General features: G+C 44.9%; 2 protein-coding genes across 3 annotated transcripts in view; both read right to left on the reverse strand.

Moving 5' to 3' along the window:
* The window catches only part of CERCAM (cerebral endothelial cell adhesion molecule), a 49,473-nt gene extending 46,685 nt beyond the window's left edge, over window positions 1-2,788 (reverse strand). For both annotated transcript variants that reach the window (XM_044992860.1, XM_044992861.1), the window contains exon 1: window positions 1,821-2,788. In XM_044992860.1, coding sequence (XP_044848795.1) covers window positions 1,821-1,870 — 50 coding nt within the window. In that variant the 5' untranslated portion in view covers window positions 1,871-2,788. The remainder of the gene's footprint in view (window positions 1-1,820) is intronic.
* A 262-nt stretch (window positions 2,789-3,050) lies between these two features.
* Window positions 3,051-27,543, reverse strand: URM1 (ubiquitin related modifier 1). Its single transcript, XM_044992862.1, has 5 exons — window positions 27,415-27,543; window positions 20,588-20,658; window positions 5,460-5,541; window positions 4,075-4,123; window positions 3,051-3,146 (listed from the first exon to the last, which is right to left on the reverse strand). Exons 1-5 carry the CDS (start codon window positions 27,447-27,449, stop codon window positions 3,078-3,080), a joined length of 306 nt encoding a protein of 101 aa, XP_044848797.1. The 5' UTR covers window positions 27,450-27,543; the 3' UTR covers window positions 3,051-3,077.
* Between the last annotated feature and the right edge of the window lie 46 nt (window positions 27,544-27,589).

The following is a 27,589-nucleotide window of genomic DNA, read 5'->3' on the forward strand; positions in this document are numbered from 1 at the left end:
CAGCAGGGAGAGGGGAGGCTGGGAATAGAGCCTGCAGCATGGGGAACAGCAGAGGATTCCTGGGCCCCTGGCCCAGGCTCTCTCCGGTTGCCAAGCCAGGTAGGGAGAAGGGAAGGAGGAACTGGGGAGAACAGCAGGGCGGCTGCAGTGTCTGAAATCATCCATCCAATGGCACCCAGGCAGCAGCCCACAGCAAACCACCCCCTATGATTTAACGAGCAAAGCAGCAGCCTCCTAAAGCTTATGACTGCTAGGGCAACCCAGGACCCACCAGAGGAACAACGTAGGGAAAGACAAGCAACTTTTCACCAAGAATCCAGGCGGGACAGAGCTTGAGGCAAAGAATTAAACAGGCCTGTGGCTCAGGAACTTCTGCTGTGAGAGGAACTGGCCACAGCATCTCCTACTCCTCGCCCTGGCATTTTTAGCTTTTCTTGCACTGATGGGCAGTTTTTATTGCCTCTGGACTAATGCTTCTGGCTCGGCTGCACTTTTACTATTAAGGCAAGTAAGATTTCCCAGTGAAGAAACTCCTCCTATGGTAAGCAACCAAAAGGACGATCCAGAGAAAACCGCTCTAAAGCCCAATACAGCTTAGGGCAGGAAAGGGCTCGGATGCAGGACTTCACCCATCTCCTTCCATCTCCACCTCACCCTTCACTATTCTCAGCCCATGCCTAGATTGATCTAGAATCCTTAGGTTTTGTTTGTCCCCTTCCTCGCAGCAGTTTCACTCAGTGAAATTAATGACAGGTAAATTCAGAACAAATCAAAGCCTTTGGCCTGTGTAATTCACAGCTGCAGCATGGCAGAGTCAAGGGCTGCAGCTGGATTTGACAGAGGCTGATGACTAATTTTATTACCCATAATGCTCAGCACTCTTCACCTTGAAAGCACTTCAGAAACATTAACAAGTTAATCAACATAATTCATAGTGGTTTTAGTTATGCATCCTAGGACATGGTAAACATCTCTTGGCATAAACCCATTGCTAGAGAGGTCAAACAGGAGAGTGTCTCCCCACTCCCTTCCCACCATACAGAATGCAAATTTGTTAGGTGCAGCATCCTGAAGGATTAATGTATTGGCCACATACATTGCCAGTGTCAGGGTACCGCATGTGTAAGACCAATGGTCTGGTGCAAGCAACATGACTGTTGCTGTGTTTCTATCTCAGCTACTAAATAGCAGAGACCCAAGATAGGAAGAGTAGGTAACGGTGCAGGTGACAAGTATTTGAAAGAGTTGTGCAATACCTGATTGTATTACATGTGGCTGTAATCAGTCTACAGTCCTGATGGAGGTGCACTGGCAGAGAAATGTGGGAGCAGGACTGGAAGAGGAGGGGTGGGGGTAGACTGGTAGGCAAAAGGACCAAGGACGATCGCTAGAGTGATATAGATGGAGGAAGCTTGCTCAACATATTCCAAACCTTGGTTCACGCCACTGGTATCAGCGCCTCAGTTTTATTTACAGGAATCTCATCTTTTGCCCCTCCTGTACTTCGACTATGGCCTGGTTAGCAGCACAGAGGAGGAGGTTGACTGACACCAATTTCCCTTAAAATACAGACTGGCCTAAACAACATCCTTAGTTTGTTAAATACAAACCTCCACTTCAGCCATAGCAATAACAGGACTTTCTCAGTAGGTAAACAATGATGGGAAGTCTCACCTTCCTTTTGGGAATCTGGGGGGGAAGGGTTTAAAAGACGCATACTATTTGATTTTGCAGCATTTTCATTACTGTTTTCTGTATGTTCCAGCCCCTCTACCCTTAGAGTGCTCATCAAAAAAAGCTGCAGAAAAGCTGGTGCATACCTGCTCTGCAGCAGTTCTGGGCTCCACATCTCTGATGCTGAAAACCACATTCAATGCAGTTCTTCCACTTCCCATCTCAGAAATAATGTGATTCACTGCACCAGATTTTATAGGCAGAGGGCCTGCTTCTCTACTGCCTCACGTGTAATGTAGTTATTTGCACTTAGGTGGGTGCTCCAGTCTCATCTGCCAGTGTTTTACACTCCTTTGCTCAGGTGTAAGTAGGGTGACCCGACAGCAAATGTGAAAAATCAAGATGGGGTGGAAGGGTAATAGGAGCCTAAAAATCAGGACAGCTGGTCACCCTAGGTGTAAAGTAAGTGTAAAACAGTAGGAAATCAGAATGATGTTTCACACCCACTTTGCACAGATGTAAACAGTGACAAGCTGCAGGTGAGGGGAGAGTCAGGCCCTAAAAGGTGTCTACACTGCAATTAAAAGCCCACAGCTGCACCAGACCAGCTGAGTTGGGTTGGTGAGGCTCAGGGTACAGGGCTGTTTAACTGCAGTGTAGATGTCCAGGCTGAGGCTGCAGCTCGAGCACTGGGACCCTCCCACCTCCCTGGGAACTAGAGCCTGAACATCGATACCACCATTAAACAGCCCCTTAACCCAAGCCAGCTGGCATGGGCCAGGCTGCAGGTTTTTAATTGCAGTGTAGACACACTACGTGTATGTTGCTGCCCACCCTCCACCTCACGTGAAGACACAGCTAAAAACCTCTGTTCCTTTTTTCCTGTATTTCATATTTCCTCTTGTCTGCTAATGCTGCAAGGCACTTTGGGATACAGTTCATATGAAAGACACTCCACCAAATAAGTGTCCCATTGAAAGAAACACGGCTATCGCAGCCAAGGCAAAGTCCGTCCATCCTTGCCCTGAAGCGTAGCCGCAATTCCCTCAGATCATCTTTCTCCAGGAAAAAGGCAGCTCCCCCTCCCCCATACTTAGAGAAACTAATTTTCAGCACCTAGTGCAGGAGCCCTTACCTCATGGACCCCTGGGTGCATCAAGTGACCCAATGCAGCAGGTGCTCTCCCATCACCTATGCACCTGGGATTGCAGCCAGGAGAGGTTAAGGTAGAACCAAAAGATGGAAGTGCAGGCTAGGCCAGTCACTGGCATGGGCTTTATTTGTAAACCTAACGACGGTGTAAGTGATTTGCCATGGCTCGTAAGCGAGGCACAGACAGTTCAAAAAGACATCAGGGTTCGCCCCCAGTGTTTTTGTTTTATGTCCTTATGAATTCCAAGAGCTCAACCACCATGCAACGTTGAGATGAAAACCACGTTATCCTGGTCCTGGAGTTTATAATCCAGCTCGCCCTGCAGGTCAAGAAAGAACGAGAAATGGTTTAATAGGCATTTCCAAACAGAGACTGCAAAAGAAGAATGTCTCCTAACAGATGCCAGAGCACTAGGGACTACAGAGGGGGAAGACCGAGGTTTTCTCCTAAGAAAGGCGAGGTGGAGAGACAGGAGAGGGAGCTCTCAGACATTCACTGTTGTGGGGAAGTACCACTTTCAGAAGTGACTAATTATATCTGCAGACTAGTTAGTGACTATTTATGGTGGGCCTGTGATGGTGGCCTGAGAGAGGAAGACATTAGTCTGGTGGCCTAGGCCACGTCTGCACTAAAAAGTTAAGCTGACCCAGCTACGATGCTCTGGGGCATGAAAAATCCACACTCCTGAGTGACATAGTTAAGCCAACCTAACCCATGGTCTAGACAGCACTAGGTGGACAGAAGAATTCTTCCTCGCTTGAAGTGTAGACATAATCCTAGTGTAGCAAAAACCCCAAGGGCCAGCTCTGCTTGTTCTACCTCAGCATTCTCCTTTGGTTTGATCTTAGGCAAAACATGCAGTCCTCACCTCCCAAGCACTCACCTTATTATAATCACTGGCTCTCACAATTGCCCAAGGCTGTGAAGCAATGTTGGTGCCCCACTAAGCAAGTGGTTATCTCAAGCATGGATGAGACATCCACTCAGTTCCCAGAGGAGTGAAGGCCACAACTGAAGGTCAGGGAGTGTGGGTGATCTTCTGGGGGACTGAATGGTGGTTGAGCCTCAGCAGGTTCGATAAAGGCTCCAGGCTTTAGAACAGCCAGTGAACAACACATGGAGGAACTCCTCTCTCCCCTCGCCCGCTACTAGATGCTTAGCTTGGGGCAAGCATCTAGAATAGCTTCCCAAGAACAGCCACAGATCAGAGAGAGCAACAAAGAAAATCAAACTGAAGTAGTACTGACCATTAGTTCCCAGTCTGCATCATTGATGAGCACCAAAATTCCTGGCCGCCTGCAGAACACAGAAGTTGTCAGGAACTAGGATTGCTAAAAGCTGCAAAGAGTTAGCACTGCTGGCTGTTAAAAAGCAGATCACAGGCAGGCTGGTCTGTAAAGCCGATGCAAAAAGGGAATCATAGCACAGAGGTGGAAATAGGGACAGACAGTGCCCTTTCTACATCAAATAAAGGGGAAACGTGATTGATCCCAGAGCTCGTTTGAAATCAAAAGACACCATTCATGAGAAGCTCTGAGATGACTCCATTTCAATACAACATAGAAAAGCCAGGTAATTAAAACCTGTGCACTGCAATCGAGTGCAGAGAGATCAATTCAGAGCTAAGGAAAGCAATTGTAGTGCCCCTGCTAAAGGTTGTAAACACCCAGGATCAACTCAGAGCTCCTGATTAGAGGCAAAGGGATTCCCCTGCTTTGATCTTCAGTGTCCTGCAATTGTCTCTCCTGCTACCAGGGGACCTGGCACACGCTTCAGCTCACAGAGACCTGTGAGGAATGTTAAACACCCCAACCTCCACTCTGCAGCTGGGAGTTGCCTGCACAGCACATTGTGCTCCATTTCTTCTGGCCTTTTTCAATGAGATTGGCCCCATTTTAAAAATAAAATCATTTCCCAGCAGATCTATTTGTTGGTGCTTCTTGGAGTGACTGATCCAGGCCCAGTGATGTGAACAGAGACTGCGCTGTGCAGCACAGACACACAGCTGGAACAGGGGGATGGGTCTACTTGCTAAAACCTCAACCCTGCAATCCACACACAATGCTAGTACTGGAGGTGACAGGCAATGGAAAGAGGCCATGAGTGCTGGGGGACCTCGTGCCGTGTGGGTCGGGAGGAGACAGACATTTTGTGGAATTGGGTTGGGTTTAGGTTCAGAAGGAGCTGGAGTTCTCACAGTCAGACCTGTGAAAGAGCAGACACATTGCTCCCCAATCTGGATAATTCTCTAGAATATCAACCCACCTCCCTCCACCACAGTAGTACTTTGAACTTGCATAGTCCGTGTCATTCAAGGAAACCAATGCCCTTTACAAAGAGAGCCGCACATCCCTCCCATGGGGAAGTATTTATCCCCATTGTACAGATGGGAATAATGAGGCACAGAGAAGCTAAGTGATCTGCCTTTGGTCATACAGCAAGACCATTGAGCTGACCGTTTTTCCCTATTCCAGTCTATGGGGTATCCTCTTCCAGGTCATTCCTTCTAGCATATGCCATATTTCAACTGATATAAAACTTTCTTCCCGCCACCAGCAACAACATATATGCCCTCTGCACTGGGACTTGCAGACAGGGAAACATGAACAACATCTTTTACATCTGTACTTACACGGTGTCCCCCTGAATAAATAATTCTGGTCTCTCTTTTAATAGATTCTGTTTGATCCACTTTAGCAGGTTTCTGATGTCCCCTGAAAGGAGAGAGAATGACAGTTTATAGACTAGCTTCCTTACCAGCACCAAATATCCAGAGGTGGGCAAACTACGACCTGCAGGACACATGTGGCCCGCAGGCCTGTCCTGCCCAGCCCTTGAGCTCCCGGCCAGGGAGGCTGTCCCCACTCCCCCACAGTTATGCCGCCGCACGGGCAGCGCTCTGGGTGGTGGGATTGCATGCTCCTGCCGAGCAGCGTGGCTGCCAGACATGCTGCTCTGAGTGGCATGGTAAGGGGGCCAGGGAGTGGATAAGGGGCAGGAGGTCCCAGGGGGCAGTCAGGGGACAGGGGCGGTTGGATAGGCGTAGGGTCCCAGGGGGCGGTCAGGGGCGGTTGGATGGGGCGGAGGTTCTGGGGGACGGGGCGCTTGGATAGGTGTGGGGTCCCAGGGGGCCTGTCAGAGGGCAGGGTCCACACCTCTGGGTCAGGGCAGTCAGGGGCCTGGGAGCAGGGGGGTTGGATGGGGGTGAGGTCCCAGGGTCAATTAGGGGCATGGGGTCCTGGGAGGGGACAAGGAGCGGTGGGGGGTTGGATGGGTCAGGGGTTCTGAGGGGGGCAGTCAGGGGATGGGAAGTGGGAAGGGTCGGATAGGGAGCAGGGGCCAGGCTGTTTGGGGCGGCACAGCCTTCCCTACCCGGCCCTCCATACCGTTTTGCAACCCCGATGTGGCCCTCGGATCAAAAAGTTTGCCCACCCCTGAAATATCCACTTCTGTTTCACAGGAGTTCAATCACCAGGGCACCAGCCTTCACTCCCCAGTTAGAGATGCTATGCTCATCCTGGGACAAGGTGCAATGATGGGAACAGTGCTCCAGTCACTCTGTCTGGTCACAAGATGTAAGCAAGGGAATAAGAGAAGGGATCCTCAAGAACCCACCCCGGTCAGCATGCACCAGGAAGAGGCATCTCCTTTGTTAGGAGGCACACACCATGCACCCCGCACCCCCATATACAGAGTTGGCTGGATGTGCATACCTGACCACGGAAAATGCAAAAAGCCTCCACAGTTAATGGAACAGGAATCAAACATTTAAATTGCAAAACTGAAAATGTTTAGAATTAAAACAATACAAGCGTGAAGACGAGGAATTCAGTAGTCTCAGTGAGGATTACACATGAAGCTAAAAGTTTGAAGCTTCTAGTGTTGGCTGTCTGAAACAAGTACTAAAATGGATTGAAATATGGTGAAAGTGTCTCTTTCCCCTCCCCTCACAAAATGGCAGCATAAACTCAAAAGTGGCTGAACCGATTTCACTTGAGTCCCCTAAAACCATTCACCTTTGGGCTGCAACAGGCATGGATGGATACTTGCATGGCCTATAAGAATTTGTTCAAGAAACTGAAGTGGGTTAGAATGTAACCCTCCTTGGAACAGTCACTTTGATAGACACATGCAGGATGCAAACAGAGGATTATATTTGTAAGTGTCCGCTTATTTTGGGTGTCTCAGTTTTTGGGCATCCCAACATGAGACATCAACTTCCTGGGGCTGGCTTCGTGTTGGTTAGTTTTTGAAGTGCAGAACACCCACTATGGCACCAGAGCTCAGTGGGAGATGTGAGCATTTGCCACCTCTGAAAGCCAGGCAGGCACTTTTGAAGGTTTATACTTTTGAAAACGTAATCCCATAAGACACAGGCAAACATTCATGAATATATAGACACATGCAAAAACAGACATGTTGGAGGTAGCCGTAGTTCCATTCAAGCCCTTTATAATCTCCTTTAGCATCACACCTTCAGCTCGGACCCTCTGCTCCCCCACCACGTCCCCAAACACATGCTTTGTTTGATAGCTTCTTTATTAAAGCTCAGCCTTTATCTTTCTATTTCAGTAGGTGACAGGAAGGATTTGTCTTCATGTAAAAGGAGGAGGAGACACTGGTCGCAGGTTTTTATAGTAACAGTTTTACTTTGTGAGGCAAAAACAATTTCTTTAGCGATAGCATCAGTTAATTTCCTATTGGAGAGGTGAGAAGCGTCAGAGGGAGAGAATAATCCATTACAGGGTTTGGAGAAGCTGACAAATTACAATGTGGCATTCTCCTGCATTTGCCTCTATATTTCACTATTCCACAGTCCACTTCATCATTCTGAATCTACAATCAGTTGTTCTCCCAGGGCTCCTTTTAAGAACCTTCTGAAAGCCCCAAAAGAGCTTTATTTGTTTCAAAGGCACAAGGAAGTGTTCCCAGTGCACAAATCCACCTATCAGATATTCGGGCTTGAACCCCCTCTAGCCGTATCAGAGGGAACAACGGGATGTATTTGCACATCTCTGTGTGTTGTAAACGGCTCCTAGTCACTGTAAATATTTTCACAACCTCTTTTACAGGCTGAGCTAAAAAACTATTTTTGGTGCAGTTGTCGCATGACTGATCCATGGAATAAATACCCTTGTAATGGGGTGACTCAGTCTTTGCACTGTGTCAGCACATTGTGTTGTGCTGTCAGGGAAGCTCCCTGGAACAGAGCTTTGTTTCTTTAGACTAAACCTACACAAAGGTAGGTGCTTTCTTTAACTGGTCACATCTGTGACTCTCCCCACATGAAGAGTAAACTCTGCACAGCTGTAAACAGGTGTAAGTCAGTTACAGTGAATGGAGATACACCTTCCCAGGAGAAAAAAAATCCCCATCTGTGTCTCCTCTAGGACTCCTTCCATGTTTTCCTCTTTCACACATCCTCTATGGCCCTGTGTTGCTGGCTTCCTCTAAAGCAGTGGGACCAATGTATTCTAGGCAGCCAGAGGGGACTGCCTAGAGGATGATGCCAAGCAATGCTGCCTCCCAAAACTGGACAGTTTCTGTCCTGAAGGGAAGATCTGTCCCATGGCGGCAGATTGCACTGCACACTGGATCCTCACCTACAGTCAGAACAGGGATTTCTTTTTAACTAAATATCGTTTAGAGAAGTTTAGTTTAGCGGCATGGAATATACTATCCTCCAAGGTGATCACTTCCTTGGAGACAGCGAGCAACAGACAGAAGGCATAAGGGGCTGGTCGGTCAGTCAGCCACCAGAACAAGAGCAAACTATGTCAACCTTCACCGAAAAACGCTGCTGCAGTGTACAGCCCTCAGGAGCTCACACCCAAACTGCTTTTGCTCTCCATCACTAGGAAATGACCGCTAGGGAATGAGAATGAAACATCCCTACAGGAGGAGGAAGAGTGCAAAAGGGAAAACCATCCCCACCACAGCAACACTATGAAGGGTCATATCCTTGTGAGCAATGCACTTGCATGAGGGCACAAAACAATGAGGTGGATGATATATGATTCTGCTTTGATAGAGTAAACCGCCTGCTCCTCTGGGGCCCTTCAAGATAGATCATTTAAAACACAAGCACACAGTACCAGGGTTGGCAATTTCCCAGGAAACACTAATTTAAGACAGGGCACTGGTAAATACTGGCTTAAACCTGGTTTAAAATGGGAAACTGAGAAAAACAATTGCATCAGCATCCAGCAAGTTCAGCAAAGCACAGAATGGATCTTCGTACTTTGGCTACAGGCATTCAAATCTACTACATCACAGCTGGTCTTCTGCTACAGAATGCTGCCTGGCCAAAGGGACTGGTAATCTGCAACTCTGCATGTCTTCAACTGCCTAACGCTTCAAGCCTACAACTCTGCATTATTGTTGTTTTCACAGAATACATTTTTTGACTTGTATTCATACAATATTGAAAACTGAACTATGAAGCATGACACGTATAACTTCCTTGAGACAATACCAAACCAAAATGTACAGACATTCTGATGTTCAGTATTGGAATTACATATTATGTCCACTGCAATTTTACTTTTTATTTGTACAACCCTAAATTAATCTATGAATCTACTGCCTTTTGGAACCACAATTTGAATATGCAATTAAACCTAAACCTAAGTGTATGTATTGTACATTAGTTTTTAAAATAGAAAATTGCTTAAACTGGGACAAATTAGTTTTTTCCAGGGCAGTAAAAACCAAGGTTTTACCTGGTAAAGACCACACCATCCCTGCACTGCACCAGCTGGACAGATGATAGCCACCCAGAAGAAGCTTGCAATGTGGTGTGGCTGGCTTATTTCGAGACTGTCTCGGATGATTTTTTCTCCCTCCTTCCATAATAAATACATTATTTTCAGCCCCATCTGTGTCTGCAGTTACAGAGCCCAGACAACTCGCACCCACACACAGAAGAACACTCACCCTTAACACACACCAACACCTCCCCCAGAAGTCTCACACATGTGCACAGGAGAATTATACAATCTGGAGAAATTAATGCAACCCCATGCTCTGAGTGTCCAGAGCCTCTGTTTGGCAGAAACTGGGAGCGGACAGGGGATGGATCACTTGATGATTCCCTGTTCTGTTCATTCCCTCTGAAGCACCTGGCATTAGCTACTGTTGGAAGACAGGATACCAGGCTAGATGGACCATTGGTCTGATCCACTATGGCCGTTCTTATCTTTGAATATCCCAGTTTATTCTTTGAATATCCCCTCTGATCCAGAGTGCAACGCAACTGTCACGCCTTCTCCAAATCCCATCTCGAGACTCATTTCTTTCAGCTGTTCTTCAGCACTGAATTCTGCTCCTGCCCTCGTATTTATCTTAGTTATATTATTGGTCGTTTTGAGGAGCAATGAGAAAGGACAGATCCAAGAAGTATGCACAGACAAAATACAATACTTAGATTGCAAGGTCTTTTGGGCAGGGACCAGCGGTCGTTCTGTGTTTGTACAGGGCCTGGCACAATGGGGCCCTGGTCTGTTATTGGAGTTCCTGGACTCTCCCAAAAATAATGTGTGCAACTAAAGCACAACTCCTGCTCTTTTATTACCACGACCCTTATCTTTCCTACAGCACCCTCCTCCACACTTCGTTACACCACGCGGTGGTACGTATAACTTGGTTTGTAAGCTCCTCGGGCCAAGGACCTGTTTGTCCATAAAGCACCATTCGAATGTATGGATCTGTAGAAATAATCAATCGGAAGGAAAGCCCTTTAAACGGACCACCCCCTCCTGTCCACTGCCAAGCTGAATCCTCACCACTGGGACACCAATTTTATACTTTATCTAAACTGCTTATGAAAGCTGACTCATCAGAAGTATTTAATATTTACAGAAGTGCAATTTCACAATGTGTGCTGCCCTTTGGAGGTGACAGATCATGTATTTTGTGCAATGGCAGCTCTGTGCTGCTTATTGAACATTATACAATAAAAATAATGTTAAGAAGTAGGGAATTGGATGGCTCAGAGCACTGATAAGAGCGGTTTTCCTTTAGGTCACCACTTTAAACCCAGCCCAGTTAATAATGACCAAGATTTGTTACCATCACATGGCCCCAGTGAAATTACTTTGGTAGCGTCAGTCCAGTTCCCAGTAGACAAATATCCAGACCATAAAACCCACCACAACTGCCAACAATGGGGCCAATTAGGGCTAATCTCGGCAGAGGTGCCAAGGGCAGAATGGGCCACGGAAACTGAACGAACTTCTGACCTCAGAGGAAGTCTCTGCAATTCGGGGTTGAAGCACAATGGAGGGGAACCCTGTCTCTGTTCCGTGGACAGAGAGAAGTCAGTCTTCAGGGCTGTCGACCCAGTGCCTTTCACCAGCACCATAGTCACAGGAACATTCTGAAGTTAATAGAAAAGCCAAGAAAAAAAAATAGCGAATGTGAGAGAACTGACCATTCAAGTGCATCATGGGAGCTGACAGCCATAGTGCCACTGTATATACACAAAACAAACAGCCCAATGGGAATGAACAGATCCACGAAAATGAGCATGTTTCCAGTGACACAAAGCCACTGGCTTGTCATGCAGGTGGACAGGGTGTGAGAGCTGCAGCGAGCGTTTACCAAATCCCAGGCTTGTTTGGGATTTGGGTACATGCTGCAGTATAAATATCCCTGAATGTGGTTGAAAGATCTGCATAGTCTCCAGCTTGGTGTCCTCCAAAGTCTGATCTGTCATATCTAACTTTTCTGTCCGGAAGAATCAGCTGAGTATCCTCTTAGAGAAAGTGATCTGGGACTCCATCTTAGTGCTGCCTTCTACAAACGCCCAGGCTCATTGCTCCCTCAAAACCATAGCTGAAACCCATAGATCTTTCCCAGCTTAATAAAACCTCCTAGGCCTGACAGATTCATCCGTGACAACTCAGCAGCCAGAGAGCACACTTGCCGTTAGCAGAGAGAAAACAGCCATGGCAGACAGGTGCCTGGAAGAAGAAACACAGGGCCAGCTTTTCACTGCGAAATCTCACCAATCAGGTAAACACGCAGAAACCCAAACACTGCCCTGAAACACATACTCGCTCATCTTGCACTAACGTAATATCAGTGAACGTGAAAACACAGCCCTCCACTAACAAAGAAGCTGTACTAACACTCAGAGGGCTGTGTGTGTCACTGGCAGATTTACACACACAAATGAAACATACACATCTCCGCAGCCCCCCGCACACCCCTCATACATTAACAAGCAGATGTACAATCCAACCCTCCCGTTAGGGCTTCCAGAAGGTGTATTTTCAGTAATATCCTTGCCTTGGGTGCAGAATAGGAAGCCTATTTCAGGAAAACAGGAGACTCTTAAGACCTAGACACTGGAAAGCTCTTTTCTGATTTGTAATAACTAAGATGTATGCGGCCCCGCTCACCGAGGGGTCAGCGTTGCAACAGCACAATCGGTTTTCTCGGGCCGCCTTTCGGACACCTCCCTATGGGGTACCATTTCTCTGACCCAGAATAAGATCGTTTATCATACTGACCACGGCTGAGCTCCAATTTGTTGAGGTCACTAACTCTGGCCAAGCTCCATCCCACCCACATTCTCAGCCACTGGCCTGTAACTATGACAAAGTCCCCTCTTTGCATGCCTCTTCTCTCATTCCCTCTGCCTGGACGGGAAGTGAATGTGTAACCCCTGTGCCAGGTTAGGTGGCTTATTTTTCAAAATATAAACCATCCCCACAATACCCCACTCAGGCAGGTGAGTGCCTTGTCCATTTTACTGAATTCTAATTAGCACAAGAGCCACATGTTATGAAAGGGCCCATTGTAAAAAACAGATACAAGGGGTTCCTCAGGCTAGTTAATGTGCAAAGTGAACTCCCAAAGCGGATGGTGGGATATCATAAGCTGCAGCAGAAGGCCTGGAATGGCTTATATAATCAGAATCAGAGGAAAAGGGTTAAACTGTGGCTACATCTACACTGTAGCGCTTCTGGTGAAGATACCCTAAGCCGACAGGAGAGAGCTCTCCAGTCGGCTTAATTACTCCATCTCCCACAAGAGGCGGTAGCTATGTCGGCAGAAGAGGCTCTCCTGCTGACACAATGCGCTCTACGCTGGCACTTAGATCGGTGCAACTTGCATCACTCTGGGGTGTACTGGAGTAAGCTCTAGTGTAGACAAGGTCTCAGACTCAAGGCATGGTGACCACCAGCAAGACCAAGAGGAGTTTCGAATCTGTTTTCATTGACATCTTCCGAGCCATTTCAGACATTTATAGCAAAAAAAGACTCCAATCTGGATTCTATTAACAGGGAGCTTTTAGTGACTTTGGTCAGACAAAGAATCCAGATACTGGAACCATCAGCTTCTGTGTGTTAGACAATAATGCCTGGGCCCTGCTTATGATCACCTGGCAGAGAGATAACTCTCTCCCTCCCCGCCACCGCTTTTAACTGGAAGAGAGGGCCCACATTAGTGCTTCCTCCATTCCCTCTTATCCACAGCACAGGAAGAGACCAGATGCTGTGTTCTTCCATAACTCTTCTGTTAGCTTGGATGGAGGCCCTCGGTCCTGGGCCCTGCATTCAGAGGAGTCCTCGGCCTTGTCAGTCATCAAGGAATGTGTGGATCATGGGATTTTCTGTCAGCTCTTGTAAACTAGAAGGGAGCACTCAGATCCCAGGATTTCACATTCCCTCCAGTTAGCTGGTAGGGAGATCATAAGTTCCAGGGATCTTCAATCCCATTTGCCAGCCAGCAGCAAATCGTCAGATCCAAAGTGCTTCCAGCAGTTCCTGTCATTTCTAAAGGGACCCCCATCTGATCCTCTGCATAAAGCTAATCCCACCACACTGCCAAGAATCAGAGTTTCTAATCTTACAACACCCAATGCTATGGTCACTTAAGGCTTCTGAATAAATGCCAGTGCACTAAACCATCTCTTCTTTTTAGGATCATGGCTCACTAGTAGTGGTACATGGTCCAGTCTCTTGTTCAAAATTATCTAAGGAAGGAGCTAAGGAGAACCTTACAAAAAGAAGGGACAATAGGTGGTGACTGTATTCAACAGGCAGTGAAGGCTGGATTAGGAATCAGGAGTTAGAAATGATGATCAGTTAACAAGGGTCTTCTAGTTTCTCTCTCTACTAGTGCAGGATTATTCCCCATGGAAGACTGTTTAGGGCTTTGTCCAGTCTAGTTTTAAAGGGCTCAGGGAATGTGGTGCTTCCCACACATCCTGCAGGAGATTGTGCCATAGCTTGCAAAGTTAAGAATTTTTTTTACCAATAGCCTAAATTCTCATTTTCTTAATTGCATCCTATCAACCCTAGTTATACGATACTGCATCACCCTAACTATAACCTCTTCCTGACATAAAGAAGTGGGTGTTCCCACCCAACCACAGATACCTCATCTATTTCTCCATTCACCTATTCTGCACAACCTGGAATTGTTGATGATTAATTTCTGTAAGCCACTCAGGCAAATTCCCTGACCATTCAAAGAAAGTGTTATTAAATACAGACAACGTCCATTTTAAACCCACTGTGGAAATGAACTTCCCCTTATGCACATTTCCCTGTGTTGGGAAAGAAACAACTGACAGAGGAAATCTAACCACTAACACCAAAGACTATGTGGAATTATACATCCAAGACTCACTGCGCACGGAGGAATGTAACTATTCATACAGAGAGACTGCAGAGGGATCCCTCTGGCTCACACTTGCCCTGGCAGCATCTATTCATACAGAAGCCTGTAGAGGGACTCCCCTGGTACAGGCTCACTCTGGCATGTCGAGTTGGGCAAGACAGTTTCTTGCCCTGACTCCTCACCCCCTTCCCATCAGCTTTAAGAGCTAGTAATTTTTTTTTATGGCTTGGATAGGATTAGTGGGGGAGAATAACGGATGTCCCATTCAATCGCTATTATGACTTTATTCCTCTGCAATACAAAAGCCACACAATTATCTGTGCCAGTCCTTGCCTCTCATTTGCAGCAGTTACTTTGCTAAGGTTATATTTTCATATACAGCAAGGCCCATTAAACCAATTCCCCCTCCTACAGAAACACCACCCTCCTCAGCCTTACTTGAAAGGGGAAAAGAAAGAGCACGGATGGGGGAAGGGGAGGAAGATTTACAATTGAATGGAGGTAAGAATGGAGCAGTTTGTGGGATAAAGGGGCTGCAGAAGGAGCTTTACAGATGTGCAGAGGGACGGCGTCTCATTGTTTAATTAAGCAGAAAGTGGCTCTTTTGAAAAGCAATTTTGCACAGGAGCTCTGAGCTCAGCAAACAGCTCCTGTGAGTGAGGGCAGGAGGAGAAAGGAACAGCTGGCACCGTGAACCGTGTGAAACGCATGCTAAGTAGTTTAAAGGGCCAGGAACCTCCTCATCAGCCTATGCTCTGCTGCCATCCTTTAAACAGTGGTGTCATGACAGCAAATACCACCAAGAGAAAAGGAGTGAGGGGTGGGGGTTGGGTGGTAGGGGCTAGAAAGGTTATCCTACTAGGTGCCTGTGCAGGAACACACTGGCTGGGAAGGCCAGAAAAGCCAGGCTTTGTTATCAGAGGGATTTGGTCACACAGAAGGGAGATGGGCTTCTCAGTGCCTGGGAAGTTCCTTCTACAATGAGTTCAGATTAATCAGATTCGTGGCAGAGGGTTAACGCCGCTCCCATTACACTAAGCCTAGTAGGAAAGCACAGAGATGACTCCTGCAAGAGAATTTTAATTTTTCCATCTTTCCTTCTAATAACGAAGAGCTACAAATGAATCCGCTCAATTGGCCCCCTTATAAATGACACACCCACTTCACTGGGACAACTGCCAGGAGATACTGCATGCCAGTGATTCAATGGGGAGATGGCACAACAGATTAAAGGGCCCAGCCACACAACCCAATCTACCTGGCAGGGACATATGAACGAGGCTTGGGAAGCCAGTCAATTGGCTGCCTATTATCTGACTATGGTCAAATATTGTCAAACATTCCAACAAGAAAGCCCTGAGAGAGACAAGGGCCTACCTTTTTATTGCACCATGGTGTCATTCTTTCATTTTTTAAGAATATTTCATTTCATTTTTTGGAGTTAAAATAGCTCCATTAAGTAACTCGTTTTTTGTACTTAGGCACAAGTATCTAAGGCTAAGCCTAAACCTATTGGAGACCACAAAATCTTACTCTTTTTTGGTACTGTTGGTACTATTCTAATAAGTCATTGCTTTAAAATATTTGACTGGTCAACTGACCATTTATTTCTGGACCGGTCAAATGCCCAAACCGAATATGAACGTGACAGTGCCCTGATAGGGTGATAATATGGAGCTCCCCTGATGTAGAAGATTTGGTTGTGCAGACTAGCTTTGTGAAAGAGGGGTCTGGGAGTCAGGACTCCAAATTCAAATTCTACCTTTATACTAACATGAGATGCTCTCTCTGGTAAGTCACATTATCTCTGCACTTCAGTTTTCCCCCCATCAATAAATATATACTTAACTAGCCCATTGGGGTGTTGCAAGGAAGAGAATATTCATATTCTTTTGAAGATGGAAAGTGCCATATCAGGTGGTTTGGAAGGATTGGTTTTTATTTATTTATTTTAATGTCTCTGGATTAAGTCAACATTTATTTTTTAATTTGACAAAACTTTGCCCTACCAGAAATATTTTAAACATTCATTTCAAAACATTTAGAGAGAAGATAGGAGTAATCAACTCAGCAATAAAAATCATTTCAAATACTGATTTCTTATTGACAGCCAAATGTTATCACCACCACTATTTTGCATTTCTAGAGTGTGCCATCTTGCACACTCAATTCTAGCTATCTTCCTGGCACTCAGGTACCACATTCGGGTCAGACTATCCCCTAGTGTACTGTATCTGAACTATTCTGTTCATATTTTGGGGCCTTATCCGGAGAGATAGAGTCCCTCTTTTGAGGTGCTGAGTGACTAATTCCAGCTGATTTCCAACAGAAGTGAAGAGCACTCAGCACCTTGCAGGATCAGGTGCTTGGACTGTAAATCCCTCGGAGCATTTCCTGTGTCTCAGATAGCACCATGCACAGTCAAACTCAACAAATAAATTATTTTAATTTTCCCTCTCTCAAAATTGTGATTAACGATGGATTTTTCCCCTAGGAGATTTTGAGTAAATGGGGAATAGATCTGATTACTGAAATTTATGGATTACAATTTTATCCTTCCGAACCTTTGAATGCCAAGTACTCCACCAATCTGAAGCATCTAGATTTGTTAATTACTGCACACTATTGACGCTTAGAACTTTTGCTCCAAAAGCACAGACTCCTGACACTTAAAGAAAAAATCTTCATGATCGTTAGCAGTGCAGGGCCTATGATACAGAGTTGAGCAGCTCCTTGCACAACAGCCAGAGCCTCTTCAATCAGTGCTCTCACCTGAGCATACAAGATCCAGTGGTAAGAGCACAGCAGTGAGTCTTTCTAGTTGCTCTTAGCCAATATAACATCACAGATTTGAACCTGTGACTCTGCTGCAGGGATTAAACGATGCTTGTTATTTTCTCATCCTTCTAACACACTGAAGGAAAGTCTCTGACCATAGACAAATCCAGCACTGTAAACTCCATCAAGTGGGATGGAGGAAGGACCTCAGACATCACTAGCAACAGCATTCATATAATGCTCTATTTGATTGCCGAAGCATGCGGTTAAATAAATTACTGTGGTTTGTTTCAGGGGGATGCTGCCAAATATATTTTCATAGTTTTTAATTTAGGGTTTCTTTTCTTTATGCTCCATTGTTTCTAATTGCACCTTCGATGCTTGAAATTAAGGTTTACTTTCCGAGTGAATTTAATCCTCTCTCCATGTGACAAATATCTCCTTCGCTGTCCTCTCCCACCTAGCAATGTTTTTTTACGCAGAATAAGTCAACAGAGCTAGCTCCTTTAGTTTCTCTTTATCAGTATCATCAATGAGTTTATCAAAATTGTCAGCGCAACTCTGGAACAAAAGTTCTTATTTAACTTGTGCTCTTCTTTCGGCACAGATCTGCAGCACTTGAGAAAAATATGATATGGTCTCACAAAGTATGGTGACATGTGTACACGTACACACACACACACACCCAACACACAAACCCTTTTTTCATATGTTCCTCAGGGGCAACATGATAAAAATCTCTTCAAACCCCAGATAGCAAAGACAGCTGCTGCCGCATGGCTCCATACGTGGCCTTCTGTAGTCCCACTTGCAGCTCCCTCCCATCTGCCCTCCTTAACCTCCTCCAGACCCTCTTCCCCTCTGGCCAGTTAACACAAGAGGAGAAAGGGGGAAAAAAAAATCTCCATGCGGACATTAGCCAGGTTTAGAATCCAACCACATTTTCACCTAGTGCCTAGAATCAGGAGATTGGCATGTGGTAATCTCACTAATTAAATATAAAACCAATCTTTATAATTCAGAGAGCACTATCCAGGTCAAATTTGGAGCACAGACCATTTTATTCATTTATACATTCTTACCTATCTGTTCACCTAGCCCCTCATCCCCCTGCATCTGGGTGTTGTACAAAATGTATAAACAATTAAAATATAGTTGGGCCCAATGTCCCAGAGAGAAGCAAAATGCTCTGCAAAAAAAGGGACCAAAAATAATAACCCAAGAGGAAAGGAAGCGTAAGGAATGGCAAAAGGGCCAAAAAAACCCTTGACAACTAATAAAAAAAGATCAGTTAAAACGGGATAACGATCCTAGTACTCATGAGATCTGTTCATTCATGATTCCTTCAGTACACTAGGAGATGAACATATGGCATAAAGTGACTAGACAGGAAACACTGAACATGGTGAGTTTGTTAATTCTTTAAATACACAAGGCCCGATGATGCAGTCCTTACTCAGTCAAAACTCCCAGAGAAGTCAAGGTGAGTTTTTGCCTGAGTTAGGACTGATGGGATTGTGTCCTTTATTTTCCACTGAGAAACACATTTTCATTTCCCCAGAGAGAGCTGCATTAACTTGTTTATTATTAATAATCCCAAATGTTTTCCTTAACAACACGATCAGTTAGGGAATTTATAGAATTTCTTCTTCACACAGTTTTCCTGATCCAACCCTGCTGCTGATGCTCTCACCTCTGATGTGCCCACAGCTTCCCACACCCGAACTATTGCCCCACGTACCAAGAGAGCCTGAGTAAGCAAGATCTCCAGGGAGGGGAATTTTTTTTTTTTTTTTTTTTAAAAGGCTAAAATTTAGCTCCCATTGAAGTCAATGGAAATCTTCCCAATGGCTTCAACAGGAGCTGGATTAGTGTTATATGATGCACCATGGACATCTATCAGGCTGCAGAAAATAACCGGTAAGTACTCGTACTCTTATCCCTGCTAGGTACGGGCACCCTTAACTACCCTCAGATAGAATTAGAATACCCTTATAATTCCTTTCTAACTGAATGCCTGTTCATTGTCTGAAGACTGACAGTGTGTTAGACAACGAACAAATATTCTAAGCCAAACACCATCTAAAAAAAACCCAACCACACAAAAACAAAACAAAAACAAACCCACACAATATCCTAGCCCAAGACGTTTACAATCCAAATAAATTAATAGTCTGCCCCTTCTTTAGTGCTTTCCATCCAGGGACATCAAGTGCTTTTCAGACATTAGAATTTAACCCCAGGGCACCCTTGCGATGTCTGGCAGTAGTACCCCTGTTTTAACAGAAGGCAGAGAAGTTGAGTGACTTGCTCAATGTCACGTAGCAAGTCAGTGTCAGACTCAAGGACAAAACCTAGATCTTCACAATCCCAGGCCCGGTCTTTCACCACATCCTCCTCCACCATCTCAATACATCTATTCCTTTCGAATTATATATAGCTTATATTCAGGATCAAAAGTTTACTTGTCCTGAAAGCATTTGCACTGGCCTCTAAATATTTCTAGGCATGGCAGGAAGATCTCAGGCATTAAAATAGCAGTTCATGAGAGATTGGTTGCAAATATAATCTGCATGCTGTGTAAAGTTGATTGATCCTTTACATCATTTCTAAGTTTATAATTCCAGGTTTCAAATGGCATAAAGCTTTACTATCTAAGAGTTCTGGATATATCGGCTGCTAAAAATCACAATGCAAATGAAGTGTGGACAAGTGTAGAAGGGAGGAAAATAGTAATCAGAATGATGTTGATATCCCGAATCACTAAGGAAATAAATTAATTTTGTATAATCACGAATAGTCACTGGTCACTCAGTCTAGCAGTGTTTTGTTTATTATATGCAGGACTGAAAAGAGGATGTCCTGCACGTAAGGCCAGCGTAATTTTCAAACCCTAGCTTTGTCATGCTTGTCTGTGTGGTTTAAGTATATTCAGTTGTTTTAAATTAAAATCAAGAGAGTGATATTCCTATATAAGCACAGATAAGACTGGCTAACAGGCAGCTCCATGGACTGACCAAGGAGAATGCACTTCATGAAAATATTTAGAGGCTGCTGTGTATTAACAATATTCAGAGGGGAGGGCAAAAGTCTTTGAAGAAAGGAACTCACTTTGTGGTTGCCTGGAGGATGGAAAAGGTGCTCAGCCTATATGTGTTTTGTATTTACTTTGAGGGTTAACTATTGTCTGCCAAGCTAGCCAATCAATAATTGCATGGCTGAAATGGCCCTAAACCACATTGATTCCAGTTGTAAACTGAATAACTGCTGTACAGACTGACTTTCTTTTTCACAGGCATTTCATTTGCTGTCATTCTTTCAACTTATTTGAAAAGCTCTAATACTCACAAGGCTCTGGTTGACAGGGCAAGGTCACCTGATGTTTTTTAACGCCATCAAACAAGAGCTCTGCTCCACCTCTGAAATAAAGAGAATGCACATCTGTTTTATTTTCAAGTGACAGAAGTTATAAAGGGGGTAGTTTACAACGCAAAAAAATACAGAGAGAAAACAAAATGGACCGAATTGTATTTCAAGCAGGACAATTGTCTGTCTGTCTATTTGGCCTGTAAGCACTTTGGGGCAGTAACTGTCTCTTACTATTAGTTACTTGTATGGCTAGCTATGGACCAGGACCCACTGCGCTAGGCACTGTACAACCCGAGGACAGAAAGATGGTCCCTAGCTCAAAGAGCTGACAACCTGCTTGTACAGTGCCTAGCGTAACTCAAACTCAGCTGGGCCTCTAGACAGTACTGTAATACAAATCTCAGATTATAAACTCACATGCTCTAATACCGGGCCCTTCTGTAACACTTTTATCCAAGGCTCTCAAAGTACTTTACTAACCTCAAAACACTCTGTGGAATAGGTATTATCCCCAGTTTACAGAAGGGAAGAAACAACTTGTGCAAGGTCATACAGCAAGTCAGAGGCAGAGCCAAGAGGATAATCCTGGAGTCCTGGCAGTTCCCTCTTGGTCTAGCCACTACACAACTCACCCTCCGAAGCATTACAGCGGAAACATATGCGCAGTGTGAGTAACAAGCAAAACAAGGGACTCTGCATGCAAGTTGTACAAAATGTCACTCATCACATGCTTCACCCTCTGCACTTGCTCCCTGTCAAAGGAGCCCGTTCAAAGTCTCTGTCCTGATATTTAAAACACTCCCAGAGAGATCGCCTCTCCCTCTGCGACCATTATATTACAATTCGCCAGCACAAGTAAAATGTTGACCAATAAGCAGAGCCTTGTGAGCGTAGAAGGCACTACTTTCTCAGAAGCTGATCCCAGACTATAACAATTTTGGGATTTCAATGGGATTTGGGTACCTAACTCCCTTAGGCCTCTTTGAAAATCCCAGGCTAAATGCAAAACTCACGTCAGTGGCTTAGACTTCCCTCAAACTCTCCTGTGAAGAAAGTATGATTCCACTTTACAGCCCCAATCAATTCATTTCTTGAAAATACAGGACTGTAAGAACCCTCTGTATGAAGAGGGTTACCTAACTGGACTAGGAATCCAGGCTTTATTCCTGAATCTGCCATTAACTTCTCATGTGGCGCCAATTTCCGTATTTATAAAATAGCGGACAATTAACCATCTCAGTAAAGTGTTTGAGGCTTTATCGTTTATGAAGTGCTCTGTCCTGAGGAGGACTCCAAGACAACCCCATCTTACTGATCTGATGAATCATTGTCATAGTGGTACCTCACTCGAAAGCACTGATATATCTGAGGGGGTAACCTCACGTGAAAAGGCAGAGATTTTGGCTGTGCTGCAAAGGCATCAAGAGATATTTTCCAGCAGGCCAGGACTGACTCATGAAATGGTCCATGAGATTAACATTGAAGGACCCCAGCCCGCACCCAGCAGAGCACACCAGACAACTGGTAAAATGCAGGAGAAAGTTTGCAAGGAAATAGCAAGCATGCTGAAAATGGGACTAATAAGAGTTCAACGGTTCCTGGGCTTTTCTAGTGATGGTCCCTGAAAAGGAGGGGAACAAAGGGTTTTGTGTTGATTACAGAAAGCTTAAGGCTGTCTTGGTTCCTGATGCACACCATATACCCAGGATCAACAACATGCTAGACACCATAGACAGGGCAAAGTTCCTGAGCACCCTAAATTTAAACAAAGAGGTATTGTCAAATTCCTTAAACACTGAAGTGCAGGAAAAAAAAAATCTGCCTGTGTTAATGATTCAGGACTTTCTGAGCTCAAAGTGTTACCTTTTGGGTTAATCAATGCAGGAGCCACATTTCAGATGCTTGTGAACCAGGTGTCAGCTGGGTTACAGGATTTTGCTTGAATCTACGTCGATGACATTGCCATCTTCAGCTACTCCTGGTCAGATCACAAAAACCCAGTTGGGAATTGCGCTGAATAAATTAAAAAATGCTAGTGTCATGGTAAAAATGTCCAAGTGTAAAATGGATGCAGCCGAAGTCCCTCATCTAGAAGGTCATTTTGGAAGAGGGGGCCAGATCTGCCCAGATCTATTGAAAGTAGAATTCACTGTTAACTGGCCTGTACCAGAAATCAAAACACAAGTTCAGTCTTTTATAGGCTTGGAGAACTATTACCACCAGTTTGTGGAAGGATTCAGCAACATGGTGTCTGCTATCACAGACCTGTGCAAAAAGAGAAAACCTAACACGGTGCTGTGCACAGCAGCCTGTCAGAAAGGGTCTGATAAAGCAAAGAAAATCCAAAAGCCTATTCTGGCCAGACCAGATTCTGAACTGAGCACCAGCGCTTCTGACACAGGCCTGGGAGTCGTACTGACGCAAGCAGGTGAAGACAATAAAAAGCATCCTATTGCTTTCCTAAGTAAAAACCTGACCCCTGGTGAACAGAATTCCTCTGTCATAGAAACCGAATGTTATGCAATTGTGTGGGCGGTCAAGCAGTTAAGGCCTTACTTATTTAACAGGAAGTTTAGGGTCCTAACAGCCCACTCGCCGTTGGTATGGCTACACGGAACAAAAAGTACCAACTGCAGACTGAGACACTGGAGTCTAGCAGTGCAGGAATACGAGATGAAAATTGTACATATTGAAGGCAAAGAAAATGTGGTGGCAGTTGCACTGTCCAGGCAAGAGGGCTCCAACCTGATGCATATGGATTAGCCAGGGGCTGATCCTACTGCATTAGTGTAAGAAGGGAGGTGTGACCCAGGGATCTCAATGTCAACTGACAAGGGGATGCATGGGGTTTTACAAGGATCTACTGAGCCTGGTACATGCATAATAATTTACTAAAGGGTGACATGGTCATCATAGTCATTGCATGGATGGACAGGTAACATTTAAGATGTTATACATCTATACTGGAAATTATGTTCTTAAAGCCTTGAAGTTAAAAGTAGGCCACCAGTTGGTGACAGGCCTTGAACAGATTTTGTTCACACAGGTAGCAGGCAGGATATACTTTCTCTCCATCTGGTCAAGTGTATTGTGCACTGTATTTATTGCAATGGAGGCCTATTTGCATTACTGAGGCTGATATTAGTCAAGAGATTGCAAAATACAAGAGCGGAGAGCTGTAGGAAAAAACTAAAGTAGCAGTGGGGTATCCTGTTTATGAGTAAAGCCAATGGATTTGGGGGTACAACTGGGGTAGTGAGTTACACCCTAGATCCTTCACTGAGGAGATGAACTGTCAGTGTGGTCTGTCTTACAAAAGGAGGTCACAACCAACCCAGCTGGAAAACACTGCAAAGACTCTGGGTGAGCTAAACTTCACTAAAAAGGAAATTATCTTGTTAATGAAGTCTAGGCTCTAGAATGTGTGTTAAGATTTTATTTTACATGTAACTTTGTTTCCAATACTTTTACTTGCTACTTCTCTAACCACTATTTTTGTTAAATAAACTTTTGCTTATTTTCCATTGTAAACATATCTAAGTGCTATGCCACTTTAATAGTGTAGCTGTGATCGAAGGTGGAACTAGTAAGCTGAGGGACTTTGTTCCTTTGTGAGCAGTGAATCTGGGAATGTCCATTGAAACAGGGGCTGGACACTCGGAGGTTGGAGAGTACCTAGTGCTAACCTGCAAAAGGACAGCAGAGCCTGTGTAGGCTAAGAAGGGAGCACTTATGTTGCCAGTGGAGTTAGGGAGCTGACTCTAGGCAGACACAGACAAGGCTTTCTCATGATATGGGCAGATGGCAGTGAGGTGCCTCACAACCATGGGTACACCTGGGAAGTGTCACAACAGTATACAACTGCAACATTGGACAATATATGCTACTGACTCAGTTCTGCTTCCCGAGGCCAAGAATTTAAGAACTAGGTGCCTAAATGAAGATTCAGGCAGCTAAGTATGAGGCTTGATTTTCAGAAATGGTGAGCAACCAGCAGCTCCCACTGAACTCAAGGGAAACTAGCGGTTCAGCACTCTTGAAAAAATCAAGTCATTTAAACCCCTAAATCCTTAGGCAGACAACTAACTTTGAGACAATTTTTAAACTTTTAACGTCTTGGCATGAGTGATTCTGCCTGAAGTGTAGGTGCTGCTGGAGGCTCATACCCCATCAGTATTGAATTTGAAAGATATTTTTGATGATGGATTCATCAAATAGGCTCATAAAAACTACCAAACTCTATGCAGATACCATTTAATCCTTGGAAAGATTCTCGGTCTTAAAACGCATAAAATATTCTATAACTTTTTTACTATTCAGACGTACAGTATGAGTCATTGCTACCTTGCATTTCTCACAACCATGTAGATTAAAAATTGCCTCAAAAAAAGAGATGCATTTTAAAAGGAAACATGTGAAGAACATGGAAAATAATGAGTCTACATGTGACTGAGTCCCTTTAAATCCAATATCTAAAAATGTCACACTAGGAGTTTTTCTTGGCTCTGCTATGGAAGAGCACAACAGAACCTTTGTTATGCTCTCAGCAGTGCTACTTATATGCAGTGACACTCCTAAAGACTGCTCTGTTGGTGTTCTTCCACCAGCTCACAAAAAAATGGAAGCTGCAATTATTAACTTTAGCCGAGATTCTTGTGAGAGAACAAGTCACAGTAATTATATGAAAAACATTTTTTTATGTAACGAAAACAAGGTCACACTGTTACTGTAGAAATGTAGCTGGCGAGATAAGGTCCTTCTGTAATGCGCTAACTGTGGAGAACTCAGCTGTGATTTACACATAGAGAGCTCATTTATGCATTTCCAAGGAAAGCAAAAATGCTCCTCACTCTTCTGAGAAAACTAGGAGAGTTTCCGCAGCTGGAAGTGGGGAAAGATTGAGGAAGGGCCTCTTACAGAGAAGGGCATTTAAAGGGTTATGAAGATTGTGTACGTGTATAGGGATGGGGAAACCAAGCAAGCCTTTTAGCTTTTGTAAGAAAAAGACTTACGGTAACAAAATGTAAGCCCAAGACAAATGTTTATAAATTTCCAATTTAAACAAAATGTTTTAATTTTTTTAGTTTCCAGCAATAAGAACCTGAAAATAAAATGTGATAATAATGCGAAGCTGATGTTAGTTAACTTTGTTTGAGCTGAAAGAACTGCAAAAAGCAAACAGCATATATAGAAAAATAAAAAGTTATAAAAAATATTTCGATTTTAATCAATTTACTATATCAAAGGAAAAGGAAATGATTTATAATCTATTTTTGACATTCACAATGGGATAATCCATAAGTAAAAACTACCTCCCTCCCATTGTTCAGTGAGTGAAGAACAGGGGTTTTCTCTAGGATAAAACCATCTCAGTAATCCTGCCTGTTAACTGTGGTATCAAATAAACTATGGCATTAACAAACAAAAACACTTTGGGGCAACTGTACCAGTCTTCTGAACCAAAACCTCACTTGTACCACCAGTGCCCAACACTTCCCATTCAATTGTGCATGCCCTAATTTGACAATGGCAAATCCTTGGGCAATTACAAGACTGAGGACTTTAGCAGTGACAGACAGTAACTGGTACACAAGAGCCTACAGAACTAAATGGGAGGTAGAAAGTAGTGACCAACAGAGAGGCTTGTCATTAACATAGGAAGGAGGAACAGAATAAATGTTACAAAACCCTGAAATATCAGTGCTGGTCCTTGCTGAGTCTTGTTTTAAATTAAAATTGTAAATGCTTCTGAACAAGTTGCGTGTCTTCCTGTGTTTTTACAGCACCTGCATCAAAGGGTACCTTGAGTGCTACAATACAAAATGAAACCACACAAAGCTTCAGAACTGTTTTTGTAAAACACGTTGCCTCATCTCCATAAATGTGTTGATTGTTTAACATAAAATGTCCTTTTGCCAACAATGCATGATGACAAATCCTGCCTTTTCTGAAAACTCTGGATAGTCGCACATTAATTATGATCCATTCAACCCATTCCTGAAGTCTCACTGCCCCTCTCACATCCGGTTTCCTCATTGATTAGTGCAGACCAGCTCCCATCCTATCCACTCCCTCATTGTGGATCCCTTTAAGGCACATTTTAAAGCCTCTCCTTCTTGTGATGGCCCCGTATCTGTTTCAATACAATATTTAAAATCCTCCTTATAAAAGTTGTCCCACCTAGACAGCATTCCCTGAAGTTTTTGAGACACAAAAAATGCCAGGTCTAGAATGACACCTTGCTTCCAAATAGCAAGATAGACGATTCCTATTTTTCTTCTCATTCCCGTTGTGAAGAGCGTTCTAGTCTGTGCTCCAAGAGAGTGACCACACCCCCAACCATAGTCCTTATCCCTCCAAAACCCGGTAACCCCCTAAACTCCTACCAATCAGCATTATCACCCCCAGTGCCAGTCTCGTTCTCCAGCCCCTGCGCTCAAGCCCTGCGTTATAATCACCCTAGATCTTGCCCCCCCGCACCACCCCCAGAGTCCCACAACCACCCACGAGGTGCCTCTTCTCTGCCCCAAACCCCCACGACAGCCCCTTAGCCCCAGGCCCCGCCTGGTCCCCAGACCGCCTTGCCGCGGACCCTAGTGCATTGGTCTCGCCACCAGGCACCCCAGCTCCTGCCTGCACCGGTGCCCCCACAGCTCCAGGCCCACCAGGCTCTAGGTCCGTGGCCAGTCAGCGTGTCCCCGCATCTCCTGGCCCACCCCACGGGCGCGAGCCCCAACCCCCCCCCACGGCACCGCCCCTCTAAGGACCCCGCTCCAGGCCCCTCGCTGCAGCCCGGCCGCACTCACCCAAACTCCACCAGCAGGGACATGGGCGCCGCCATCTTAGGGGAGGGGAAACACGCGACTCAACCCGGAAGTACATCCTCACTTCCGCCTACCTGAGGTTGCATAGCAGCCGCGGCGGCGCTGGCTTTGAAGGCGGGGATCCGGGGGGGGCGGAGTTCGCGAGTTTAAACCAATC

The sequence above is a fragment of the Mauremys mutica genome, chromosome 18, assembly GCF_020497125.1.
Source record: "Mauremys mutica isolate MM-2020 ecotype Southern chromosome 18, ASM2049712v1, whole genome shotgun sequence".
NCBI classification, from domain to species: Eukaryota; Metazoa; Chordata; order Testudines; family Geoemydidae; genus Mauremys; species Mauremys mutica.